The sequence below is a fragment of the Narcine bancroftii genome, chromosome 9 (assembly GCF_036971445.1).
Source record: "Narcine bancroftii isolate sNarBan1 chromosome 9, sNarBan1.hap1, whole genome shotgun sequence".
Lineage (NCBI taxonomy): Eukaryota > Metazoa > Chordata > Chondrichthyes > Torpediniformes > Narcinidae > Narcine > Narcine bancroftii.
In genome coordinates this window covers 20,396,120-20,420,074 of record NC_091477.1, presented here as the reverse complement: position 1 = coordinate 20,420,074, position 23,955 = coordinate 20,396,120, and the positions used below count along the sequence as shown (strand labels likewise).

At 40.1% G+C, this 23,955-nt stretch overlaps 1 protein-coding gene across 12 annotated transcripts in view; it reads right to left on the bottom strand.

Moving 5' to 3' along the window:
• Positions 1–23,955, bottom strand: part of LOC138743262 (rap guanine nucleotide exchange factor 6-like) — a 235,964-nt gene that overhangs the window by 143,564 nt on the left and 68,445 nt on the right. For 11 of the 12 annotated variants that reach the window (XM_069898257.1, XM_069898258.1, XM_069898256.1 and 8 more), the window contains one exon: positions 5,223–5,298. In XM_069898257.1, coding sequence (XP_069754358.1) covers positions 5,223–5,298 — 76 coding nt within the window. Of the gene's footprint in view, positions 1–5,222; positions 5,299–12,221; positions 12,292–23,955 lie in introns of those variants that run through there. The other variant, XM_069898264.1, reaches the window with a different exon arrangement.

The window sequence follows — 23,955 nt, the reverse complement described above, 5'->3', positions numbered from 1 at the left end:
CTTCAATGAAAATAAGTATCCACAAAAGTATACATTTAGATTTTGTTAAATAATTAGGACACTGCCCTTAAATACTTATATTTCTCTTTCTCTTGATTTTTAAAATTAAAATATTTTAGCCATTAGATTAAATAGATTTTAATGTCTTTTTTGAGCAGTTCTAAAATTTTGTTATCACATTAATGTTATTAGATTTAACACTGGACATGGGTTACCGCTTTCACTAACTGCATCTCCCCACCTCCACCCCCACATTAGGTGACTTGTCAACATGCAGGACTTTATGGCAAAATATGGAGGTAGCTGCAATCCATACGTTACCATTGGGCCATCTCATGAGGCAAGTCCAAACTTTGATGCAGTTTAGCAGGAGAGGAGAGAAGCCCAAAAGTTGCAGGTGCTGAAACCATGAGCAAAGAATTGCTGGAGGAACTCAACAGGTCAGACAGCATCCATGTGTAGAAATAAGCAAAATTACATACATAAAGGGGGAAAGAAGCTGGAAGGAGACCCGAGGTGACAGAAGTTGTTGGAGGTGCAGAAACTATTAGAAACAGGAGACACACACAGAAAGACAGGAATAAAAAAAGGAATAGAAACAGTGGAATCAGATGTGCTGTTCTGCAAGTGTTGATCCTTGGCCTTGCCCTGACCATGGATGAGGCGAAGGACAGACATGTCACTGCAGGAATAGTTGGAAGAGTTTAAATGGTTGGCAACAGGAACCTCAAGAGTAATTTCCTGTTGACCATAAATTCTGAGCCATTTCATAATGCCAAGGTCATATCATTATTCTACTTCTGCAATGATTCTCAGGAGGATGGGAGATTAGAAAGGGAAAGCAACAAAAGTCTGAAAAGCATCGAAGTATGCTAGTAGACTCTTTATGGAGGGGAATACATGGGTGCATCTGCAACTGTAAACAAAAGTCCAAAATTATACTGAATCTTGCACCTTCTCTATTGTTATCACATCCTTGAGTCAGATGAAGGGAAGCAAGTTCAATGAAAACTGGATGTCAAGGAATTTCAAGGGTTGGCTGAAGAGATGGTGTTGGTGGGAGGACATTATATTTCTGGATCACTGCAATCATTTCTGTGCAAACTGGAAAGGTTGTACCTAAAACAGAATAAATCCAACATGTCAAGGCCTATGGGAGAAAATCAATACTAAATTGATTCAATTTTCACACAAAGGAATCTGATTAGTAGAGCAGATGGTCCTGGAATATCAATGATTAGAATATGAGAAAATGATTTTGTCGCAGTCATAGAGTAACGGTTGGAAAAGGGGGCAGGATGATTAGGGCAATATTCTTGGTTACAGAATTTGACAGGGGATAGAGCATGTACATGAGAGAGGTGATCCCAATAGGTTCTAAGCAAAGGCAAATGGATAGAGTTAGGAAATAAAAATGGGATGATCACTTTGATCAGGACATGCTACAGGCCTTGTAACGGTCAGGGGGAGATAGAAAAGGAGATATGCAGGCAAATTATATGTAGGTGTAAAAATAGGACTGCAAAAGCAGGTGCTTATAACTTTCTCAATATTTCTATCTTTGATTTTCATAATTCCTTAAATATCTATGTTGCCATTAAGATAAATTTGAGGAAAGTAATTTATTCCTTATTATTCACATGCAATCAATGCCTTCAAATTAAAAACAAAATCTTTAAAGAAGAAATTATTTTGGACAGTCAAAATTATTATTCAGCAGAACAGTCTGCAATTTACTGAATTAGATAGAGTGAGTTTTCTTTCATGGATAAAGAAATAAGTCGATCAAAAAGTCTCTTTTCATTTTAGATTTCTAGTGATTGTATTTTTTATTTTCATTCTCTTTTTTTTTGGATCTTTAGCATATTAAGGAGGTGTGAGTGCAATGCATTCATGAAGGTAGCGTAAAGACATAGGCTAACCTCCTCTTGTTTGACCACTTGGATGTGTATTTAATTGAGACAAGATCCAGAGAGGAAGGCTGACTAATATTATCCAGATTACTAATCATTAACCCAGTATGTTAACTGCTGATGGTGATAACTATAATCTTCCTACTTCCCCCAAGGTCAACTATTTAAAAAAAAACATGGGCAGGTTCAATAACTGAGAGTACTTGCTGTCAACCAGAAAATGTCTTATTATCCAAATTTGCTACTCAAACAATGGGAAATTGCTATCTTCATTTGACACTCAGTGAGCGGTAATGTGCAGATTAAATTAGCATCAGTCATCATCGGCCAAAGGGCTGTTCTCGTTTCTATGTTCATGAGTTATTACTGAGAAAGGTAGAACTAGTTTGCTCACAATGCAAATTATAAAAATTGGAATTAGAAAAATCAATTTTAAGTAAGTAATTAGACATTTGATTAATTTTTGGCATAATCAGGCAATCCATGGGTTAAGCAAAGGTCCAACTTTTGAAATTTTTTAGATGATTTTTTCACAAGTCCGAAATCATCTTTCTCTTTAGATTCAGATTTTAGATTTATGGTCACATGATATCACATACAACCCTGAGGTTCTTTTACCTATGGGTGAGACAGAATTGCCACTTATTGGTAGTGCAAAAGAAACTGTACTCAATGTACACATGGAAACAAATAAAGAATTGTAAACAAACTGCAGTACAGAGATTTAAAAAATCAATGAAGTGAAAAGATAAAGAGTCTTGATTGTGTTTGTTATTGAGGATTTTGATGGTGGAGGGGTAGAAGCTGTTTCTGAAACTAGTGGTATAAGTCTTGTGGCATTCATACCTCTTGATGGTAGCAGTGAGAACAGAGCGTATGTTAGGTGATGTGGATCCTTGCTGATTGCTGCTGCTCTTCAACTGCAGCATTCCCTGTAGGTTCTCAATGATCAGGAGGGTTTTCCGTGTGATGTCCTAGGCTGCGTCCACTATCTTTTGCAGGGCTTTATGCTCAGGGGTACTGGTGTCCCCTTACCAGACCATGATGCAACCCATCAGCACAATTTCCACCACACATTTGTTGAAATTTGCCAGGGTTTCCAATGTCATATCAAACCTCCATAAACTCCTGAGGAAGTAGAGGCATTGACATGCTTTCTTCACAATGCCATGAGTGTGTTAGGTCCAGGAAAGATCCTCCAGCATAGTGACCCTTAAGAACATAAAATTGCTCAACCTCTCCACCTCTGATCCTTCAATCCTTGGTTGTACACTACTGCTTTTTTTCTTTCCTGAAGTTGGAGTCTTGGTTTTGGTAACATTGAGTGTGAGGTTGTTGTTGGTGTACCATTCAGCCATATTTTCAATCTCTCTCCTGTATGCTGACTCAATCACCCCTTTTTATACAATCCACTATTGTGGAACCATCAGTGAATTTGGAGATGTTGTTGTCATACCAAGCCACACAGTCATAGATGTATGGCGAGTAGAGCAGGGAGCTAAGATCGCAGCCCTGTGGGGCTCCAGTACTGATGGAGATTGTGGAGGACATGTACTTACCAATCACCTCTGATTGTGGTCCAGAGGTGAGGAAATCCAGGATCCAATTAAACAGTGGAGTGTTGAGTCCCAGGTCTTGGAGTTTTCTGATCAATTGTGAGGGAATGATGGTGTTAAATGCTGAGCTGTCATCCATAAAGAGCACCCTGATGTATGCATCTTTGCTGTTCCATGGTTTCCTATAGAGTCAGTGAGATGGCATCTACCATAGACCAGTTGCTACAAAAGGTGAATTGGAAAGGATCCATGTAGCTGTAGCTGTAAAGACAGAAGCTGATATGCTTCAACACAAGCCTCTCCAAATACTTCATCACTGTGGATGTTGGTGCCTCTGGTTGGTAGTCATTTAAGCAGGTTAGCACACTCTTCTTGGGCACCAGTATGATTGATGCCTGTTTGAAACACCCAGCCAGAGTGAGATGTTGAAGATATCTGTCTATACATTGGCAAATTGGTTAGCTGAGGTTTTTAATACTTAGCCAGGTCCTCCATTCAGACCGAATGGTTTCCTCAGGTTCAGTCTCCTGAAGGCAACCCGCATATCATCCTCGGATACGGACAGGAGACATGGGGGTGCACAGTGGTTCTTGTGGTCAAATCAGGCAGAAAAGGCATTGAGCTCATCTCAGAATTACTGTCTCCTACTGCACCAGATTTAGTTTTGTAGCAAATTATGTCATTTAGGCCCTGCCACAGCTGATGGACAGGCTATCCATCGTTGCTTCCATTTTCATCAAGAAACTGCACTTGGCCCGAGAGATGGCTTTCCATAGTCATACTTGCTTCTTCTGTAGTGATCTGTATATCCAGACTTAAATACCTGTGATCTGAATTTCATTGTTCATCCAGGGTTTTTGGTTGGGTAAAACCCTGGTGGGGACACACTGGTTCACAGCTGTTTGGACGAAGTTTCTGACAGTCCTGGTGTTAACCAGGTAACCCACATTACATCACTCTACAGACAGAAAACTCAAAAACTTCCATTGGTGTATGTGGATAGCTTTCTATCTGGTTGCATCACTGTCTAGTATAGAGGCACCAAATCTCATTACAAAATAGATGGTTGTTGATTTGGCTTGCGACGTCACGGGCACCAGACTTCGCTCCATTGAGGACATCTGCAAGAGGTGGCATTTTAAAAAAAGAGCAGCCTCTATCCTCAGACCCCCACCACCCAGGCCATGCCCTCTTCACTCTGCTACCATTGGGAAGGAGATACAGGAGCCAAAAGACTAGCACTCAGCAGCACAGGGACAGCTTCTTCCCCGCTGCCATCAGATTCCTGAATGATCAATCAACCAAAGACACAGTCTTACTTTTTGTCCACGACTATTTTTATGTTTTTATATATTAGTGTTGCAAGATGGTTCATAATATGAATGTCTGCATTGTGATGCTGCCTCAAAACCCAAAATTTCATTACTTGTCCATGACAATAAATTTTGATTCTGCTATAATTCTTTCATTTCATGGAAGAATTCCTGAATAATTTCCATATTTTAACTCCGAATATACACTGAATCCAGTCACTAATGAATACCATGAAATGTAAAGCTTGAAAAATGCTTCAAACCTAGAGAACCTGTATAAAGTCAGGTCATTCGTAACCCAGCAAGGCCTCATATTTGGAAGGGAATGCCATTTATGTCTGCATTACCAATACATTGAACAGCTATATCATATGCTAGAGAAAAGCAATAGAATCTTAGAACTCCTGAAAATGAAATTCTAAATTTCAAATGGTTCTTACCACAATCATTTCTGAAGATTCTAAAACGATACATTCACATCCTCGTCTCAGGCTTCCTGTAGATTGCTTGCCAAAACTACACATTTAAAAAAAAAAATGAAAATGTTTAGGTCAAATTAATTAGTAACACAAATTATTCATGGTCATTGTGAAGAAAACATGCAAGGTCTGTGCTTGACTGTGTATAGGCATGATTACTTGATGGTATTTCTCATCTCCAGCATTTGCCTAAAATTTTCCCTAAGCTCCTTGCCTTTCACAATTATCAGTGAGCTGAACCTATTCAATGATACAGGTTCACCTTAATCAAAAACACTGCAAGCTGTGATTCAATTCCACTGAAATGGCCATCAATTCCAATGAAATCTTTCGAGAGTAGATTTAAGTAATATTCCAACCTAAACTGGCTATCAAAATTTGGAATGATTTTAGAAATTTTCAAAATATGAAATTACTTGCACATCAGGAAACAATTTAAAAACTCAGAATTACTTACATTTAAATTTTTTAAAATGTAAATTCATTTAACTTGCAGGAATTCTATTCCATGGAAATAAATGGAACCATTGAACCTCCTACATATCCCTTGGGTAAATTTCCAGTAGATTTCCTGGTGGAGCTTTGCACAATACTTCCACATTGGAGCATACTCAGATCGACAACAGTGAGCCTTGCTGAAATTTAGGACTTCTACACTTGCACTAGAATTCTGAGTGTCTGCAGTGTTATAAAGTAAAAAACAAATGAATTACCAGCTTTATTTTACACAAATTTTAGATTTTGTTGGCGATCCTGCTCTTGAAGGCTGATCGCAGGCAGGCATAAGGCCCTTTCATGCAGTAAAAAAGCCCGGGAGACTTAGCTCTATGAACGCACCATGGCTGTCTCTTGGCGCCAATTGCAATCCCTCTTGGGGAAGGATAATCGGCGGAGTGCGCCTCACGTGAATGTACAGCCGCTGCAAGCGGCTGGCTAGGGGATGGGCTGACAACGTCGTGATGATGCCTTCAGCCTGTGACCCACCTCCCCACTCTCTCCCACCTACTCACCTCTCTCCCTCCATGATCCCCTCAAGACGGAGGTGACTGGTGGAAGCCATCAGGTCGGGGGCAGTCGACATGGGCCATCAGGGCAGGGGCTGTCTAGGTGATGGTGCGGGCTGTGATAGCCCTGCCGGCTGCTCCAGCACCTCACCGGGCCGCTTCGGCCTTTAGGACCACTCTCTCCGGCTCAAAACATGCCAGAGTAATGGCCGTCTCCCCTATCCATAATCCCCCACACAGCTGGAACTGTTCTGGGAAACACAGAGCTGCATGAGGGAATATGGGTAGGGAAGACAGCCATTGCTCTGCTGCGTATCTATGACAGGTGGCACAACAGCACCAGTTGCCCCGCCTCCAGTGGCTCCGGAGGGTGCTATGAGGCATCGCTCAACAGGAATGCAATGCAGGAGCAGTCTTTTAGGGCTGCTCCATGAAAGGTAAGTCTATGTTTTTCCTCTGCACTTATAGCCAGCAAGGTCTATAGTCTTCAGATCACTGAAAGTAATGTATCACAATCACAACTGACAACTAATCATAATACCCCCAACCCCACCCTCCCCCCCACCACCACCACCACCCACAATGAGATTGAAGCATGTGTGTTGATTTCGCAAGAAAGCAATTATTTCTTTGGTGGTCTCAGGCCACTTCAAATCACTCAAAGTTAAATAAAAACTTTTTTTTAATGTGCAGTTGTTTTGGGAATGCAAGAGAAACCCAATTATTGGTTGATAGTGACAAGATAGAAACTAAGAAAAAATATGACAAATGGTAAATCCCTGGATGTGTACTGCAGGAAATCAATAGGAAATGTTGGAAACATAACATCGAAGTACTCGAGATGGCAGAGGCCGACAGCATCGAATCCACGCTGCTGAAGATCAAACTGCGCTGGGTAGGTCACGTCTCCAGAATGGAGGACCATCGCCTTCCCAAGATCGTGTTATATGGCGAGCTCTCCACTGGCCACCGAGACAGAGGTGAACCAAAGAAGAGGTACAAGGACTGCCTGAAGAAATCTCTTAGTGCCTGCCACATTGACCACCGCCAGTGGGCTGATCTCGCCTCCAACCGTGCATCTTGGCGCCTCACAGTTCGGCGGGCAGCCACCTCCTTTGAAGAAGACCGCAGAGCCCACCTCACTGACAAAAGACAAAGGAGGAAAAACCCAACACCCAACCCCAACCCACCAATTTTCCCCTGCAACCGCTGCAACCGTGTCTGCCTGTCCCGCATCGGACTTGTCAGCCACCAACGAGCCTGCAGCTGACGTGGACATTACCCCTCCATAAATCTTCGTCCGCGAAGCCAAGCCAAAGAAAGATAAATAGGAGTAGGGTGGGGGGGTGGGAGGGGAGGCAAGGAAAGAATATGAGAGAGAAAGAGCACGAGCGAGATGCTAAAGCTGAACCATGTGAGACTATGAACCGCATTGACTTCATCATTCATCTTATTCTATGTCTAACCCGTGTCCAGGGAGTGTGTGATAGTCAGTGCAAATGGAACTTTACTTTTGTCTAATTTTGCAGGGATAAAGAGAGATCCAGCTGTAATTTGTACAAAGTTGCCTGGGCTGGGAGTGATATAAAGAAACTGTCACCATTGGCAGAGGAGTCAAGAACTAAAGGGGTGGCAGGGGCATTTAATTAAACCATGAAAGGCAATATCATAAGAAATCGCACTACATGTATTTTGGACGTTACACACTATAGGTTTTAGCAAAGGCAACTTAAGGTTTGCAGTGCAAGTCAAGATACCTGTTTGGATGGATTGGTTCATGACTCATGTGGAGTAGTGTTTCCTTAGGGAATGCTGTTGCATTTCAATGTTTATAGTGCATTTTCCTTTAGTTGCAAATAAAAACAGTAGCCTCAACAAGGCTTGGGATCATGTGAATTGGCTGATGCTCTTTGCTGTGGCATCTCGCTAGCAAAGCAGTGGTAAGTGCTGAATACAGCACAAATGCTCACTCCATGGATCAAGGAATCTTTTGACTACCAATCCTGTTCTCACTAAGCAAGCCTGGAATAACAGAATGGTTACAGTACAAGGAGATCAGTTGGCCCACCAGATATTGCAATTTTATGCATGGGTCAACGAGTTACTATCACCACATATATTTACATATTTTATCCTCAGATACAAATCAAGCTGGATTTCAAATCATTATCATTGAACCTACCTCCAATACAATCCCTCGCATTGCATTAGATTCTAACCGCTCAGTGAATAAAGATGTTCCTCATATCATTTTTCCCAATATCATGATACTTTGGAATTAGTTTCTTAAGAGGTCTGTGGCCATCTGTTACTGAGTATATTCAAGATGAAGAGCTTTTTTTAGATATTAAGTGACTTGAGGGATATCCTGTTGGTGCAGAAAAATATTCTGAGGTGAAAAATTATCCTTCACCTTGTCAAATGGTGGAGCAGGCAAGAATGACCATCTCCCCTTTCCAGTTCTCATTTATAGCAAAACTTTCAGTTAAAATAAAAAGAGCATTAGTACTTGCCAAAAAAAAGCACCACCTGTTTTTCCAGGCATTTCATTTTTAATTAGTTGCACGTGTAAACATAGTTGTGTGATTACAGAGGTGGCAGGGTTTGCTGATTGCACGCATACTTCAAACCATCTGACAAGAATTGCGATACCTTTCCAAAATCCAGTAGTCAGTATGGATTCCCTCTTATTTATTGTTAGCTCATGTCATCATTAGCCTGCAAGTCTAAATTATAATGAGATTGTAAATTAGGGAGAAGGATAGTCTGAGACAAGAAAACAGAAAAGATGCAGCGTAATGTCTCCAATAATTTCCTTAATATAACATTGATTAAGCACTGAACATTTCATTGTTTTCACTTAAATGATGCAACACATACAGACAACTTGTGATAAATATACCAGTTTCTGATTTTTATGCTGTAATTAAACAGATTAATTGATTTTTTGATGTAAAAACTAATGTCACTTTGCTCTTTCAATAGTAAATCAGTTAACCTGGCAACTGAAATAAAGAAACTAACATTGCACTATAACTGAAATGCTATTTTTTTTTTTTTAAATGTTTATGACCCCAAAATTGGCTGCAACAAAAATACAGAAAGACTTGCATGCATACAAGCACTTGTTAGATTTGGACATACTCTCAAACATATTACAATATTTTTTCTTTATTGAAAGCATTGGCGATTGTCAACACATTATTCGGAGGCCCCAAAGCTATTCCCATATAATGAAGTACTGTTCAAGTCCAGTGAGTTGATATAGCACAATTAAACCATCATAGCATTGAATAGAAATCCACATAATCTTGCAAGACTGAATATATGAATTAGGGGCAGGGGTAAGCCACATTGCCCCTCCGGCTTGTTCTGTCATTCAATAAGATCATAGCTTACTCTCTTTTACAACTAGGAATAGAGTGAAATGAAGAGTTGATATCTCATAATCCCTCATCAAGAATTTATTTCTGAAATTAAAACATCTAAACACTTCCACTAATGTTTGAGGAAGGAAGTTCATTTGAAACAAAATCTATTTCAATTTGCAGCCTGCTATTTTTATATAGGTCCTCATTTCGAGATGCTCCCACAAGAAGTATCCTCTGCATCTCCATCCTGTCAAGAGACCTTATGATCTTTGAATGTTTCATCCTATTCCACTCTTCTAAATGACACTAGATACTAATCAAACCTTCAATCTTTCCTCAGTGCAGCCTGCCCATTTCAGATATTGAACTAGAACTTATAGAAAACCTTGACAGTGAGATGAAATGAACAGAGTAAAAACAGAAACACAAACATGGAATGACTTCACCAAATAGCCTGCTCTGTCTTTGAACTCTTAAGCATTTTTAAACTGACAAAATAGCTGTTGAACAAATAAAGAAAATGTAATAGATGCAATGCATCATAGATAATTTAAATAAATGGACATGCGGGATAAAATATAACGGAAAGGACACTCAAAAAGTAGACAAGCATTTAGATACAAGTAGTGAATATAAAATGAGCATCTCAAAGGATGCTTTGTCTGAAGGTGATGAGTTTAATTAGCATAGGATAAAGGCCTTGGGTGGAAACAACTCATGAATGTTTAAAGTGGTCTTTATTTTAAAAAGTCAGAAAACTACATTTGATACAGACCATATTCACAACATCGCACTCAAGTTTCAAATCTAATCAAACCCTATTTGTCCATAATCATTTAATCAAGTTTCTAAATTGCATCTTTGGGAAGATGTTGGGAAGCCTACATTTGGAGGCCATATAAGCACAAGATATTCACGCACGAATCTACAAATGGAAATGCAGGAGAAATGCTTTTTTCCCCCAGAAAATTATGAATATGTAAGTGTGCTATCACAAAGCCATTTAAAGTGAAACCAAGAAAACATGAGAAATAAAGAGGGGAAAAATGAAGGTTAAGTCAAACACAAAAGTCTGCAGATGCTGTAATTGTAGTACACACAGAAATGCTGGAGGAACTCAGTAGGTCTTGCAGCGTCCATAGGAGGTTAAGATATGTAGCTGATGTTTCAGACCTAAGCCCTTCTTCAATGTCTGATTAAAAAGGAGAGAGGTGCCGGAATTAAAAGGCTGAAGAGAAGAATAAGCACTGGAAGGCACAACAACAGACAAAAGTGTTAATTGGATTGGATGTAGATAGGACAGGAGAGAGGAAAGGCGAGAATTAATGGAGGGGGGGGGCTGGCTCATGGGATGCACAGCTGGGGACACAATGGGAAAAGAAAAGAGAGAGCTGGAGGAAAGGAGACAGGGGGATAGATTTGCAGTGGTGGGGGCAGAGAGAGGAGGTGCTACAGAAACCAGAAAAGTAGATGTTAATGCCTTCCAGTTGAAAGGTGCCTAGACAGAATAGGAGGTGTTGCTCCTCCAATTTGCAGGTGGTCGCAGTCTGGCAGTGCTTCACTTGGAATAACTTTAATGGTGCTAAAGGGGAGATGTGGGTGCAAGTGCAGTACTTCCTGCGGTCACAGGGTAGGTGGCAAGGGGGCAGTTGGTGGGAAGGGAGGAATGTACAAGGGAGTCACGAAGGTAGCAGACCCTGCAGAAGCTAAGAGAGGAGAAGGGAAGATGTATTTGGTGGTGGGATCATGTTGCCGATGGCAGAAATAGAGGAGAAAAGTATGTGAAGAAAACATGTCAGCACCTCTACTTCTTCAGGAGTTTGCAGAGGTTTGGTATGACACCAGTAACCCTGGCAAATTTCTTCAGATGTGTGGTGGAAAGTGTGCTGACACCGATGTCCCTGCAAAAGGTATTGAATACAGCCCAGGACATCATCACAGGCTGTCCTCACCATCGAGAACATCCATAAGGAACACTGCCATCTGAGAACAATAACAATTATCAAGGATCCACACCACCCAGTACACACTCTGTTCTTGCTGCTGCCACCAGGAAAGAGGTATAGGTGCCACAAGACTCGCACCATCAGGTTCAGGAACCGCTGCTACCCCTCCACCATCAGATTCCTCAACACAAAGCTCAATTCGGGACTCATTTAAAGACTCGCACTTGTGCACTGTTGATTTTTTTTATTCTCTTGGTATTGCAGTCGGTTTGTTTACATTCGTTATCTGTTTACAGTTCTTTATTTGTTTACATATATAATGCGTACAGCATTTTTTTTGTACAACCAATAAGTGGTAATTCTGCCTCGCCTACAGAAAAAGGATCTCAGAGTTGTATGTGATGTCATGCAGGTACTCTGACAATAAATCTGAAATCTGAGATGGATTGACCAGTTCATGAGAATAATTTTTTATTCCATGCAATAGATTTTCTGCAATTATCCATGTTTTATTTTGTCAGTAGGGTACTATGTTCCACACACCTTTCTTTTTTGTTTAACCCTTCCAATCCATTATGGTAAACAGCATACTTGAGTCCAAATACTACAAAAACACAATGAAGTACTTAAAATGAATACCAGCAAATCTTTTGATGATGAGAGTTTGAAGGCATGCGCACAAGTCCAAAGGCACGCAGTTATTCTTGCATACTGCAGCTACGCAAGCATGTAAAGTCCCTAATAATAAGTGCAAATAAAATTAATAGACAAGAGAAAAATGATAAAAAAAGGTTATTCACAGTTGTATTCAGTGCAAAAAAAGTTACAATAATGCAGATAGATTTTGATCCTAGTAGTGTTCTGGTTAGGGTAGCATGGGAAGGCTCAAAGCCTGAAAATGTTGGAAAAAATTGTTCTTGAACCTAGAGATGCTGGACTGAAGGTAGCAGCCAAAAGAGACCATGACCTGGGTGATGGGAATCCTTTATGAAGCTGTTGCTTCCTTGAGACAGTGCCCTGTGTTTAACGGATATTATAATTTCCCTGTTTTAAAGTCAAATATAAAAGGAGCTACTTTTACAAGAGATTATCTAATTTTATAGTTAGCTTATTTACTGTTGTGTTTTACAGCTAAAAAAATTAACTACAGAATGGAAATGGAGATTTCCACAAGAAACAAGAAGGAATTACTGATCCAGAAGAGAGAGATAAATAAATAGTGGCACAAGATGTTTCCTTGATCATGTTGATTCATTGTCAGTCAATCTTAGTTCCTGTTGGAGCTCTTTCTGCAGATCAGATTGATTAAATAAAAACATACAAGACAGGAAAACTATTATTTAAAAAGACAATTCCCTTTTGGTTTATCCATCAATGATAATACTTCACGTTATATGATCAAAGTGAACAAGTCTGGGGAAATAGTTGTGTGGAACAAGAAAATGACAGAAGTTACAAATATGTCCCAACAGTATTAGTGGGGGGAAAATACCACAAAAATTCAACCATGACTTAAAAAATACAGGAGAGGAATGAAATGTTAACACATCAGAGTGAGAATTGGCAAATTAATAAGGTTGATAAATCCCCTAGATCACAAACAAGATCCTGAAACAAATGCTGAAGAGATGGCAGAAGTACTGGAGGATTGAAAAAAAAATCCAGAAATAGTATAGCTGCAGATAGAGCTGTTAATGATATATATTAATAATTTGAAGGAAGGATACCAAATTTGCAGATGATACTGAAATGGGCAAAAGGCAAGCTGTACGAGGATAGTTTGCAGAGAGGTGGGTTAATTCAAAGTGTAAAATGTTGGCAAATGGAATGGAATGTGGAAAAATGTGAAGTGAGTGAAATATTAAAGTCTACAGATGAGAAATGACTTTCATCAGAGAGAAGAAAGGTAAAATAAATTATTATTTAGATGGAGAAAGACTAAAGAAAGCTAAAGCACAAGCGGATTTGAGGATCCTTGGACATGAAACATGGAAGCAAGCACGCAGGTGTCATCAGATGCCGGAAATGATACTATCTAGGTGGGTAGTATCATCCCCGGTGTATGATGACACCTGCGTGCCCATTAGCCCAGTCTGAAAGGGACATAGGGTATCCTGGGATAAAGTAGTGACACGTTGATTACATTTTTGCATGAGTGCAGGAATGTGAAAGAAACAAAAGAATTAAAAAGATATAAAATGTGCTGACCTATATAAACCTTTATAAATGTCTAAAAGACCATGGGAAAGTCGCATCGGGAAAGAGGTGGCGGATCTGCCATCCCAGAATTTGTGCGGCAGAGTGCTCGGAATTCTAGGAGGGTCAGTGTGCTATTTCTCTTTCTCTTTGTCTAAAATAGTGCGGCTATACTTTCCCACAGTCTTTTATAAAATAAAGGTTTATATAGGTCGGCACAACAACAGGGATAATGGGCTCATACTGTGCTGTACATAATGTTTAATTATGCTATAATGAGGCATGATTCATTTTGCTTAAATACAAGATCATAATACATTGATCAGGATTTAGAGCAGGTCCACCATCGTTCAATGCATCACTCAGATGTCACCGGTGGAGGATAGAATCCCCTATCCCTGGGGATGCCTTGTGAGGAGTGTGAAAGGACACAGAAAACTGGTTAACAGTAGTCCAATGTGAAAGGGAAAAACGGCTTCCTTAACTGAACAGCCAATCTACTGGTTAGCCAGTGTGAAAAAGGCTTATAATAGACTACTTCAGCAAGGTTCAAATTCCAAGGATTCAAATTTTCAAGAGATGGTGGAATCTAGAGAAAAATAAACAAACTGTTGGAAAACTCAGGTCAGACAGAATGCACGGAGGGAATGAAAAATCAGTGTTTCAAGTCAAAACCCTCCTTCAGTACTAAGGAAGAGAGGGAAGGGTCAATAGGTTATAGGTAACTGAGGGGTGAACCAGGTGGACAGAACTGCAGACATTTTAACCCCCCCCCCCCCACCCTTTCCATTCCTATACCAACCTACCTGTTCTACCTCCAGGATGAGGGCAAACACAAATTTGAAGAGTAGCACCACTTATTCCATTTGGGTAGTCTATAGCACAGCAGCATGAATATTAAAATCTTTAATTTCAATAAACTTCCACTCCTCAACCCCATTCTCTCTCAATCTCATTCACTCAAGTCCTCTCACACACACCCCTCTTTTCAATCCCATGACCTGACCCTTGTTACCAGTTCCTTTTCCCTTTCTCACTTACAACCACCCACACTCATCCCCTCTGTCATAGATGCCATCTAGCCATCATCCCTCCCTTGAATTGTTTCATCCACTTCCCTCCTTCAACGACTTTCCTTCTAGCTCACTCTGCTTCCCTATTATTCTCCTGTCTATCTCCCAATTCCAACTCTCCTGCTCCCCCACCCGATTCCACCTGCCCATAATCTAGGTCCCCTATTAACTGTAGACCTCTCCCTTTCTTTTTAAATATTACCAATCTATCATGGTACTGAAGCAAGATTTTGATTTGAAATCTCAATTACTTCCATCCATGGGTGCTGCCAAATTCCAGCAGTTATATTTTGCTCCAAACTTAAATAACTTGGGAAGTCTTTATATTTTTGTTAAATGTACTTCATATCACCTTTCATTACACAGTAATACCTCTCTGCTTCTCTTATCACTACACCAAAAGTCAATTAAATAATAACAGAAAAAAGCAATCTCATGCTATGTGCCCTTTCTAGACATTTATTTCCTTAGCATGGGGCATAAATTTTTTGAATATACCAAGATGACATTAAAAATATATGGTAGCTATCGAGTGCAAAGAAGCAACTCTTATAGTGCAACAGGATAGTGCTTGTATTATCAAGTACATCAGTGTACAACATGTTAAAATATTCACAATTTACAACACATACAAGTTGCTTATGTAATCTCTGAAAATAAATCATACAAAAGAGTTATATGTTAAATCAGGAGTTTTTTATCTTGCAAGATATTTAAAGATTTTAACCATTCTCTTCCCCAAGTGCATGAAATATAAAATTGTTTGCAAGAATATTAGAAATACTCAAAAATTATGATATACGTTCAAAACTAATAAACAGGGATAAAGTCATTAAAAGCTGCCATACTAAATTAGTTGAAAACAAATATAGCAACTAATTTCAAAACAAACCTGGGTATCTGCCCTAACCCCCTCTGCCCTCAAACGTAACTATCACAGGATTCTCCTTATCCTCACCTACCATCCTACTAACCTTTGTATTCAACACATATCCTCCATACTTTCTGCTACCGACCATAATTTCCACTACCTACCACATGATCCCAACACAAATACATATTCCCCTCTTCACCTTCCGTAGGGACTGCTCCCTCCGTGACTCCCTTGTCCACTCTTCCCTTCCCACCTATTGCCCCCTTGGCACTTTCCCTCCCATCACAGGAAACGCCACACCTGCGCTCACAGCTCTTCCCTCACCACACTTCGGTGTCCAAAACCGTCCTTTCAAGTGAAGCAACACTTCACTTGTGCATCCGCAGAGTTACCTACTACACCTGGTATTCCTGCTGTGGCCTTCTCCGTATCAAATAGACTGGACACCGACTGGGAGATCACTTCACTGAGCACCTTTGTTCTATCTGCAATAGTGACAGGGATCTCCCAATGGCCAACCCATTCCAATTCCACGCCCACTCCATGCTGACATGTCTGGACATGGCTTCACGTACTGACTCACCAAGACCACCTGTAAATTTGAGAAGCACAATTTTCCATCTGAGTACTCTCCAAATGGATAGTTTCTGGTTATTGATTTCTGCTAGCCTACTCTCCATTCACCCTCCCTTTGACTTCTTTCCTCCAGGTCTCCACCCCCTTCCCTCTCCATTCATAGAGCCATCCCTCCTCCCCCTGCTTGCTGGTGTGCCTTCCTACCCTTTTTCACCTATTACCTCCTGCCTTTGGGACTGTGTTCATTCCCCTGCACCTCTACACCCCTCCCCCACCACCATTTTGTACAGGGGCCTGTCTACATTTTTTCCATACCTTGATGAAGGGCAATTCCTCACTGCTCCTTGAAAAGTATTGATAGTTCAAACCAAATTTTTTTAAATTATAATCTTGCATACATATTCTGCACTATTTTTTTTAAATTTGGGAAAAATAATTTTTTTAATTCTCATACGTTTGTTGAGTATTTTAGTTTTACATCTTAATAATAAGGCCATTGCCATAGGTGCTCTGTGATTAGTAAGGGATTGCTTAAGGTGGTATGTGAGTGGGAAGGGAAAGTTGAGAATCTCTGCTCTCAACCTAATTGTTACTGAAATATTTTGCTTGAAAAAAATTGTCATTGGCCCATTTCAACTGGAGTTATGAAACCGTGCACATAACAGTCAAGTCGGTGCAATTAAAACAGTGGTTTTCAAACTTTATCTTTCCACCCACACAATACCTTAAGTAAATCCTTACTAATCACAGAACACCTATGGCATAGGGATTATTTAAAGTGCCATATGAGTGGAAGAAAAGTTTGAAAATCACTGCTCTAATATAATCACAAATGCAAACAAAGTAAAATATTTAATTACAAAACTGAGCCAAATTTTTTTTGCTGTGCTATAAAATTATTTCCTTGGTTACACACCACCTGCTGGTTGGATGAAACATTACTGTATTCAACAATAGTTAACCCATATTTTTCACATTATGTTATATCAACCCAAGAACATAAATTGAAGGTCCTAGAGAATCTATTGCAGGCAGTCCCCAGGTTGAAGACATCTAATTTACAAACAACCTGTAGTTACAAACTGGCAAGTCAACCAGAAGTAGAATGGAGTCAACTTCCATTTTGACCGTGGTTGAGTACAAATTAAATTATTTTTCTTCAAATGTCCCAGTCCCCCCCACACCTGCTCACTCCAACGTTGCCGGCATCCCCTCCCCCCACCAGTTTCGACGCAGTTAACACCCCCAGACAAATGGAACAAGGGAGGGGGAAGGGGAGCAAAGTGGCATAAAGCAAACTTTCTAAAACAGTGAATACCTGAACTCCATTTCTAGATTTACATCAAATTCATTTAGACTCAACAGTCACCTTTCTGTCAAAAACCAGGCTGTTTTCATTCAAGTGATCTTGCTACAAGGTGCATAAGCATGCACAAAGAGACAAAAAAATCCACAAATCATTACAAAAGGCATTACTGATTTTTGCAAGAGCCTTCAAATAGTTTCTTTAACATGTTATTTATATTAGGAGTCACGTGATGGAGTAGTTGCCGGTTGGGAAAAACAGCCCTCTCCAGGAAAATAGGAAAAAAGTTAGGAAAAAGCAAAGCATAACAAAAATAAAATATAAGAAATAGAAGATAAAGATACAGAGAAGAGAAAGAAGATGGCTCCCAAGAAGGAGAAAGTAAAAGCAACTGGAAAAAAAGTAAAGTCGCCGAAGAAGATAGAAGAAGGCCTTACCTGCACGAAGGAACAGGACACTGTGGTGGCGAGGAGTGCCCGACCCTCGAGGTCAGTGCCTGCCCTGCGGAGTTGCGACCCACCAGCCGGTGCACTACAAAAATGGCTCTCAGAGCCAAACAAAAGTGTGCAACTGCGCAATCAAAGGAAAAAGAGGACACCGGCGGGAGGGGGGCTCAGCAGAGGAGCGGGCAGCTACAGAGCAAACAGCTGAGGGACACCTGACACCAGGGCGCTCACCTGGAGGACGAGGAAGCCAGCAGAAGAGGGATGAAACAGACAAGGGAGATAGACAGAGGGATGACCAACAAGAAGATCAACGTCAGAAAGTACAACAGACGAGCAGCCCGGGGTGGGGGGTAAGAGGATCAGCAAGAAGAGGCTCGACAAAGAGATACAAGCAGCTCATCAGGAAAAACTGAAGAGACACAGACACAAAGAAGAGAAGACACAAACACAGATACAGACACAGAAGTGGAAGAAGAAGACCAAGATCTTCACAGAGAAATAAAAGGTAAAACTGATGAACAGAATATAGATAAAGTCTTTTTTGAGAACAAATGAGATCATTAAAAGAATGGTTATCATTAGAATTTAATGCAATTAAAAGGAAAATGAAAAGAATAGAAGATAAAATGCAAAGGTTAGAACTGGTTATGACAGAAATAGGGAAAAGAGTAGAGAATGTGGAAGAGCAGGAAACGTCTGTAGAAATGGAAGTAAATGACTTAAGAGAAAACTTGGAAGCAAGTGACAAAAAAATTAAAGAGACACAAGAGTTGTTATCTCAGAAAATTGATATGTTGGAAAATTAGGCAAAACAACATAAAAATAGTGGGCCTGAAGGAGGGTGAAAAAGGCACAGTCATGAAGGAATTTATAAAAGGATGGATCCTGAAGGTCCTGGGAACTATAGAAATGCAGGAAGAAATGGAAATAGAAAGGGCATACAGAGCATTAGCTCCGAAAGCACAGGCATATCAAAAACTCCATCTTAGTAAAATTTTTGAGATACACGACAAGAGAAAATATACTGGAATGGACAAGGAATAAAGTTAGAGAAGATAATAAACCATTGGAACACAAGGTTCAAAAAATATTATTTTACCCAGACACAAGTTTTGAACTCTTAAAAAGGAGGAAGGAGTTTAATACAGTGAAATCGATTTTATGGAAAAAATGTTACAAATTCATATTAAGACATCCAGCCGTGCTTAAAATATTTATACCTGGGGAGCAAAACAGACTGTTCTCAGATCCAGAGAAAGTGCAAGAATTCGCAGAACATTTGCAGGACAGAAGAGATGTAACAAGAATGAAGAATGCCGATAAAGTATATATAAAGATGTAAAAACAATGTATATGTAAAGAACTAAAGAGGGAAAAGAGAAGGGAAGGAAGGGAGTAAGGGGGAGAAAAAAAATGAATTACCAAATACCAAAATTGTTATTGACACAAAACCCACTAATCCCTTTTACAATAAAAATAACCTTTCTTTTAGAGAATGGGAGAGAAAAAGAACCAAAAGAATAGAAAATTGTTTTTTGGGAAATAATTTATTACCATTTGAACAGTTGAGGTACAAATATAGAATACCCCATGGTACAATATTTGCATATCAATTGAAAGCTTATTTAAAGGATAAATTGGGAAACAGCTTGAAATTACCTGAAGGAAGCAGCTTTGAATACGTGATTACAGACACAATGATATTTGAAGATTTATAATGAACATGTACATTAAGCTGCAAGATAAGGAAAATGAAATAAACTATAAACCTAAGCAGAAGTGGGAAAAGGATCTAAACATAAAGATAAAAAATGAAGTATGGGAAAAGTTATGTTCTGGAACTATGAAGAATACAATAAACACAAGGTTACACATGATACAGTAGAATTGGTTACACAGGGTATATATTACTCCTCAAAAATTAAAAAAGTGGGATTCAACATTATCAGATAGATGTTTTTGCTTTAAGGAAAAGGGAACAACATTACATGCAACTTGGGCATGTAAATACATTTTGGGAAGAATTAAATAAGATCTAAATAAAATTACAAAAAATAACATACTAAAAAAAAACCAGAGATTTCTTTTAAGTAACATAAGAAGTAGAGAATTAGGCCTCAAACTTCAGAAAGGCCCTGCCCCCTGGTTTGATGGTTGCCATCACTCTGAGGTTCCTTGCTACAGGAAACTCCTATAAGACCCTGTCCTATGGCTTCCGTGTGGCTCCAAACACCATTGTCAGTATTGTCCCAGAGGTGTGCCAAGCCATCTATGATGAGTATCATGAGGAGGCCATCAAGCATTCATCTACACCAGAGGAGTGGAAGGAAGTGGCTAAGGGTTTTTCTGAGAAGTGGAACTTAAATCACGTCTGTCGTGCACTGGATGGGAAGCATGTCAGAATTCTTGAACCTCCAGGGTCAGGCAATTTCTACCACAACTACAAAAGCAACTTTTCCATCATCATGCTGGCGTTGGTAGATGCTGACTATAAGTTCATGTACCTCAATGTGAGGACTCCTGGAGCTGACTCAGATGCTGGCATCTTCAGGGACTGCAATTTGTTCAAGGCACTGGATGAAGGTCAAGCCAACCTGCCACCTCCTGAACCCTTTCCTGGTGGAGATCAAGATGTCCCCTACTTCTTGGTTGGTGACGATGCATTCGCCCTGAGGACATGGATGATGAAGCCCTACTCCATGCAGAGAGAATCTTCAACTACAGGCTGTCCAGGTCCAGGCTTATTGTGGAGAACAGCTTTGGGATCTTGGCAAACAGGTGCGCAGCACTTTTTTGTTTCCTGCCATACAGTCATATGTGCCAGATTGTAAACACAGCAAATACAATGACTTTAATTTTACTTCTATTTTTTTCTTTCCAGATTCAGATGCTTCCACACCATGACGATGAAGCGCCCACAGACGGTTGAAAAGGTGGTCCTTGCTGCCTGTACACTCCACAACATGATGACAGACATCAGACTCTCAGCTGACAGAGAGGACCCACACACCCATGAAGAGTGGAGACAGCATACCAACCAGTTGGAGGGGATGCAGAGAAGAGGAAGTAACATGCCGTCTGTTGCCAAGAACCAGAGAGTGTACCTGACCCAGTACTACTTACTTTGGGGTTGGAGCTCTGCTCTGGCAAGACAAGATGGTGGGGCCTCTTCCAAGGCAGTACAAGGAGCAGCAGTAGCAGCAGGAACAAGTACCAGATGATAAAGATCTTGACCGGGATGTACCTGTGACTTGGACCAGGAGTGAAGGTGCCTCGACGATGCCAGCACGTGCTCAGTCATGTGGTCTCTAAATCAAGCAACGTCGCGGAGACGTCACCGCATCGTCTCCTCAGTCTCCAACGGGTCTCAGAGATGTCTCTCCAGTCGCAGACAAAATTAGTCTCTGCGATGTCATTACAACTGATGGAGACATCACAGAGACGTCTCCGCAACCAGCAGAGACTCGAGTCGCCATCTAGTCTCCAGGCCAATGAGATAGGCCCTTAATGTAGAGGGAGATGCACAACAGCAGAAAAGGAGAAAGAATAAAAAGGTGCTGGAACTCTGAGAAAGACAACACTGAAAATCTGAACTATAAACAGAGAATGTTGGAAATACTCAGAAGCATTTGTTGAGGGAAATAAAATTCAGGGACACGATCCTTTGTCCGGACATCTAAAATCCGGAAAGCTCCAAAATCTGGCAAGTGGGGTCTGGCGGTTGGGGGAGGCGGCCGGAAGGGGGTGGGGGTGGATATGGCAGCACAATTCAGATGAGCTTTCCGAAATCCGAAAAAATCCAAAATTCAGAACACACTGTCCCCCAAGGGTAACGGATAAAGGATTGTGTACCTGTAAAATCAACATTTTAGGTTGACGATCCTTCAAAGCATGTCAGCACTTCGACTTCCTCAGGTGTTTGCCGGTGTTTGGTATGATATCAGAAACCCTGGCAAATTTCAACAAATGTTGTGGAAATAGAATGGGGGCACCAATACTTCTGAGCAGAAAGCCCTGCAAAAGGTAGCGGACACAGCTCAGGACATCAGAGGCAAAACCCTGCGAGATTATAGGAACGCTGCCTTTGGAGAGCAGCAGCAATCATCAAGGATGAACACCACCCAGAACATGCTCTGTTCTCACCATCAAGCAAAAGGCATGAGTGTCACAAGACTTGAACGGCCAGGTTCAGGAGTAGCTGCTCCCCCTCCATTATCAGAATCCTCAACGACAAACTCAATCTGGGGATCATTAAAAGACTCTTAGTTTTGCATTTTATTGTTTTTCTCTCTGTATTTCAGTTTGTTTACATTTATTTGTTTACATATTTACATATGTATCTTCTTGAGTAAAGTTTTCTGTACTACCAATAAATGGTAATTCTGCCTTGCCTGCAGGAAAAAAGAATCTCAGAATCTATACATGATATCACATACAACCCTGACAATTGAATTAGCCACATCCAACATGAGGAATTAAACAACATCAGAGAAAAGACAAAATATGCCATAACTACCAGAAAATCAAGGGTCATGTGAGAATGAGGAAGTGAAGGAAATAAGTACTAATTTCAAAAAAAAGCTGATGAATTTCAAAGATGATGATTTGCATCCTAGAGTTTTGTAAGATATGGACTATAAATATGGTGAATATTTTTATTTTCATCCTCCACAATTCTACAAGTTGTGAAATTGTTCTTGTGGATTGGAGGAAAGTAAATGTGGTGCCACTGTTTAACAAAAGGAGGGAGAGGAAAAAAACTATTAACATAACAAGTGTCACAGGAAAATTACAAGAATGCCAAATCAACTTTAAAAAAAATTTGAACTGAACAGAATCAGCATGAATTGATGAAAGTACATCAGACTAATTTACTGGAATTCTTTGGAGGCGTACTCCAGTGGTATAGTGTACTGAATTTTTTTTTTAAAGCTTTAAATGAAGTCTCTCACCGTCAATTAACAAGATTTTAGATTGTCAGAGTACATACATGACATCACAAACAACAATGAGATGCTTTTTTTCTTGAGGGCAAGGCCGAATTACAACTTATTGGTAATACAAAACAAACTGTACTCAATGTATAAATATTAATAAATAAAGAAATGAAAACAAACTGACTGTGCAGTAAAGAGAGAAAAAGAAAAAGTGCAAAAGTAAGAGTGCTTAAATGAGTTTGTTGTTGACTAGTCTGGAAGGGTAGCAGCTGTTCCTGAACCTAGTGCATGACTTGTGGCAACTATACCTCTATCTTGATGGTAGCAGCAATATAATTAAATAATTAATGATATTTAATCATTAAATAAAACTCATTCATTGTCATTTGTTTCAATAATAATTTTGTAACTTCTGTAGAAGCTGAACACATAGAGAAATAAACTCTCCTATTCAAAACCTTGTGCAAAACCTTAAGGCTTGGAATGGTTAACAGATGAATCCTCATTGAAATCAGAATCTAAGCCGACCAGTGCTGTTAAAAATCAACCACTAGTTGGTGCTCTACTGCATGTGGCCACAAAAACTGCTCAGACTTGATCTCAAAATAGGTAGCCTCCATTTCATTAAAATATTTTCACTTTGCTTTGCATTTCCTGGTTCATGTAAGTAATAAATTATGCAAAGTTTACAACTCTAAATTCAAGAGTTGCACATAGTATATCACAATAGTCTTTCTTTCTTCTTTGGCTTGGCTTCGCGGACGAAGATTTATGGAGGGGGTAAAAAGTCCACGTCAGCTGCAGGCTCGTTTGTGACTGACAAGTCCGATGCGGGACAGGCAGACACGGTTGCAGCGGTTGCAGGGGAAAATTGGTTGGTTGGGGTTGGGTGTTGGATTTTTCCTCCTTTGCCTTTTGTCAGTGAGGTGGGCTCTGCGGTCTTCTTCAATAGTATAATCCACAAT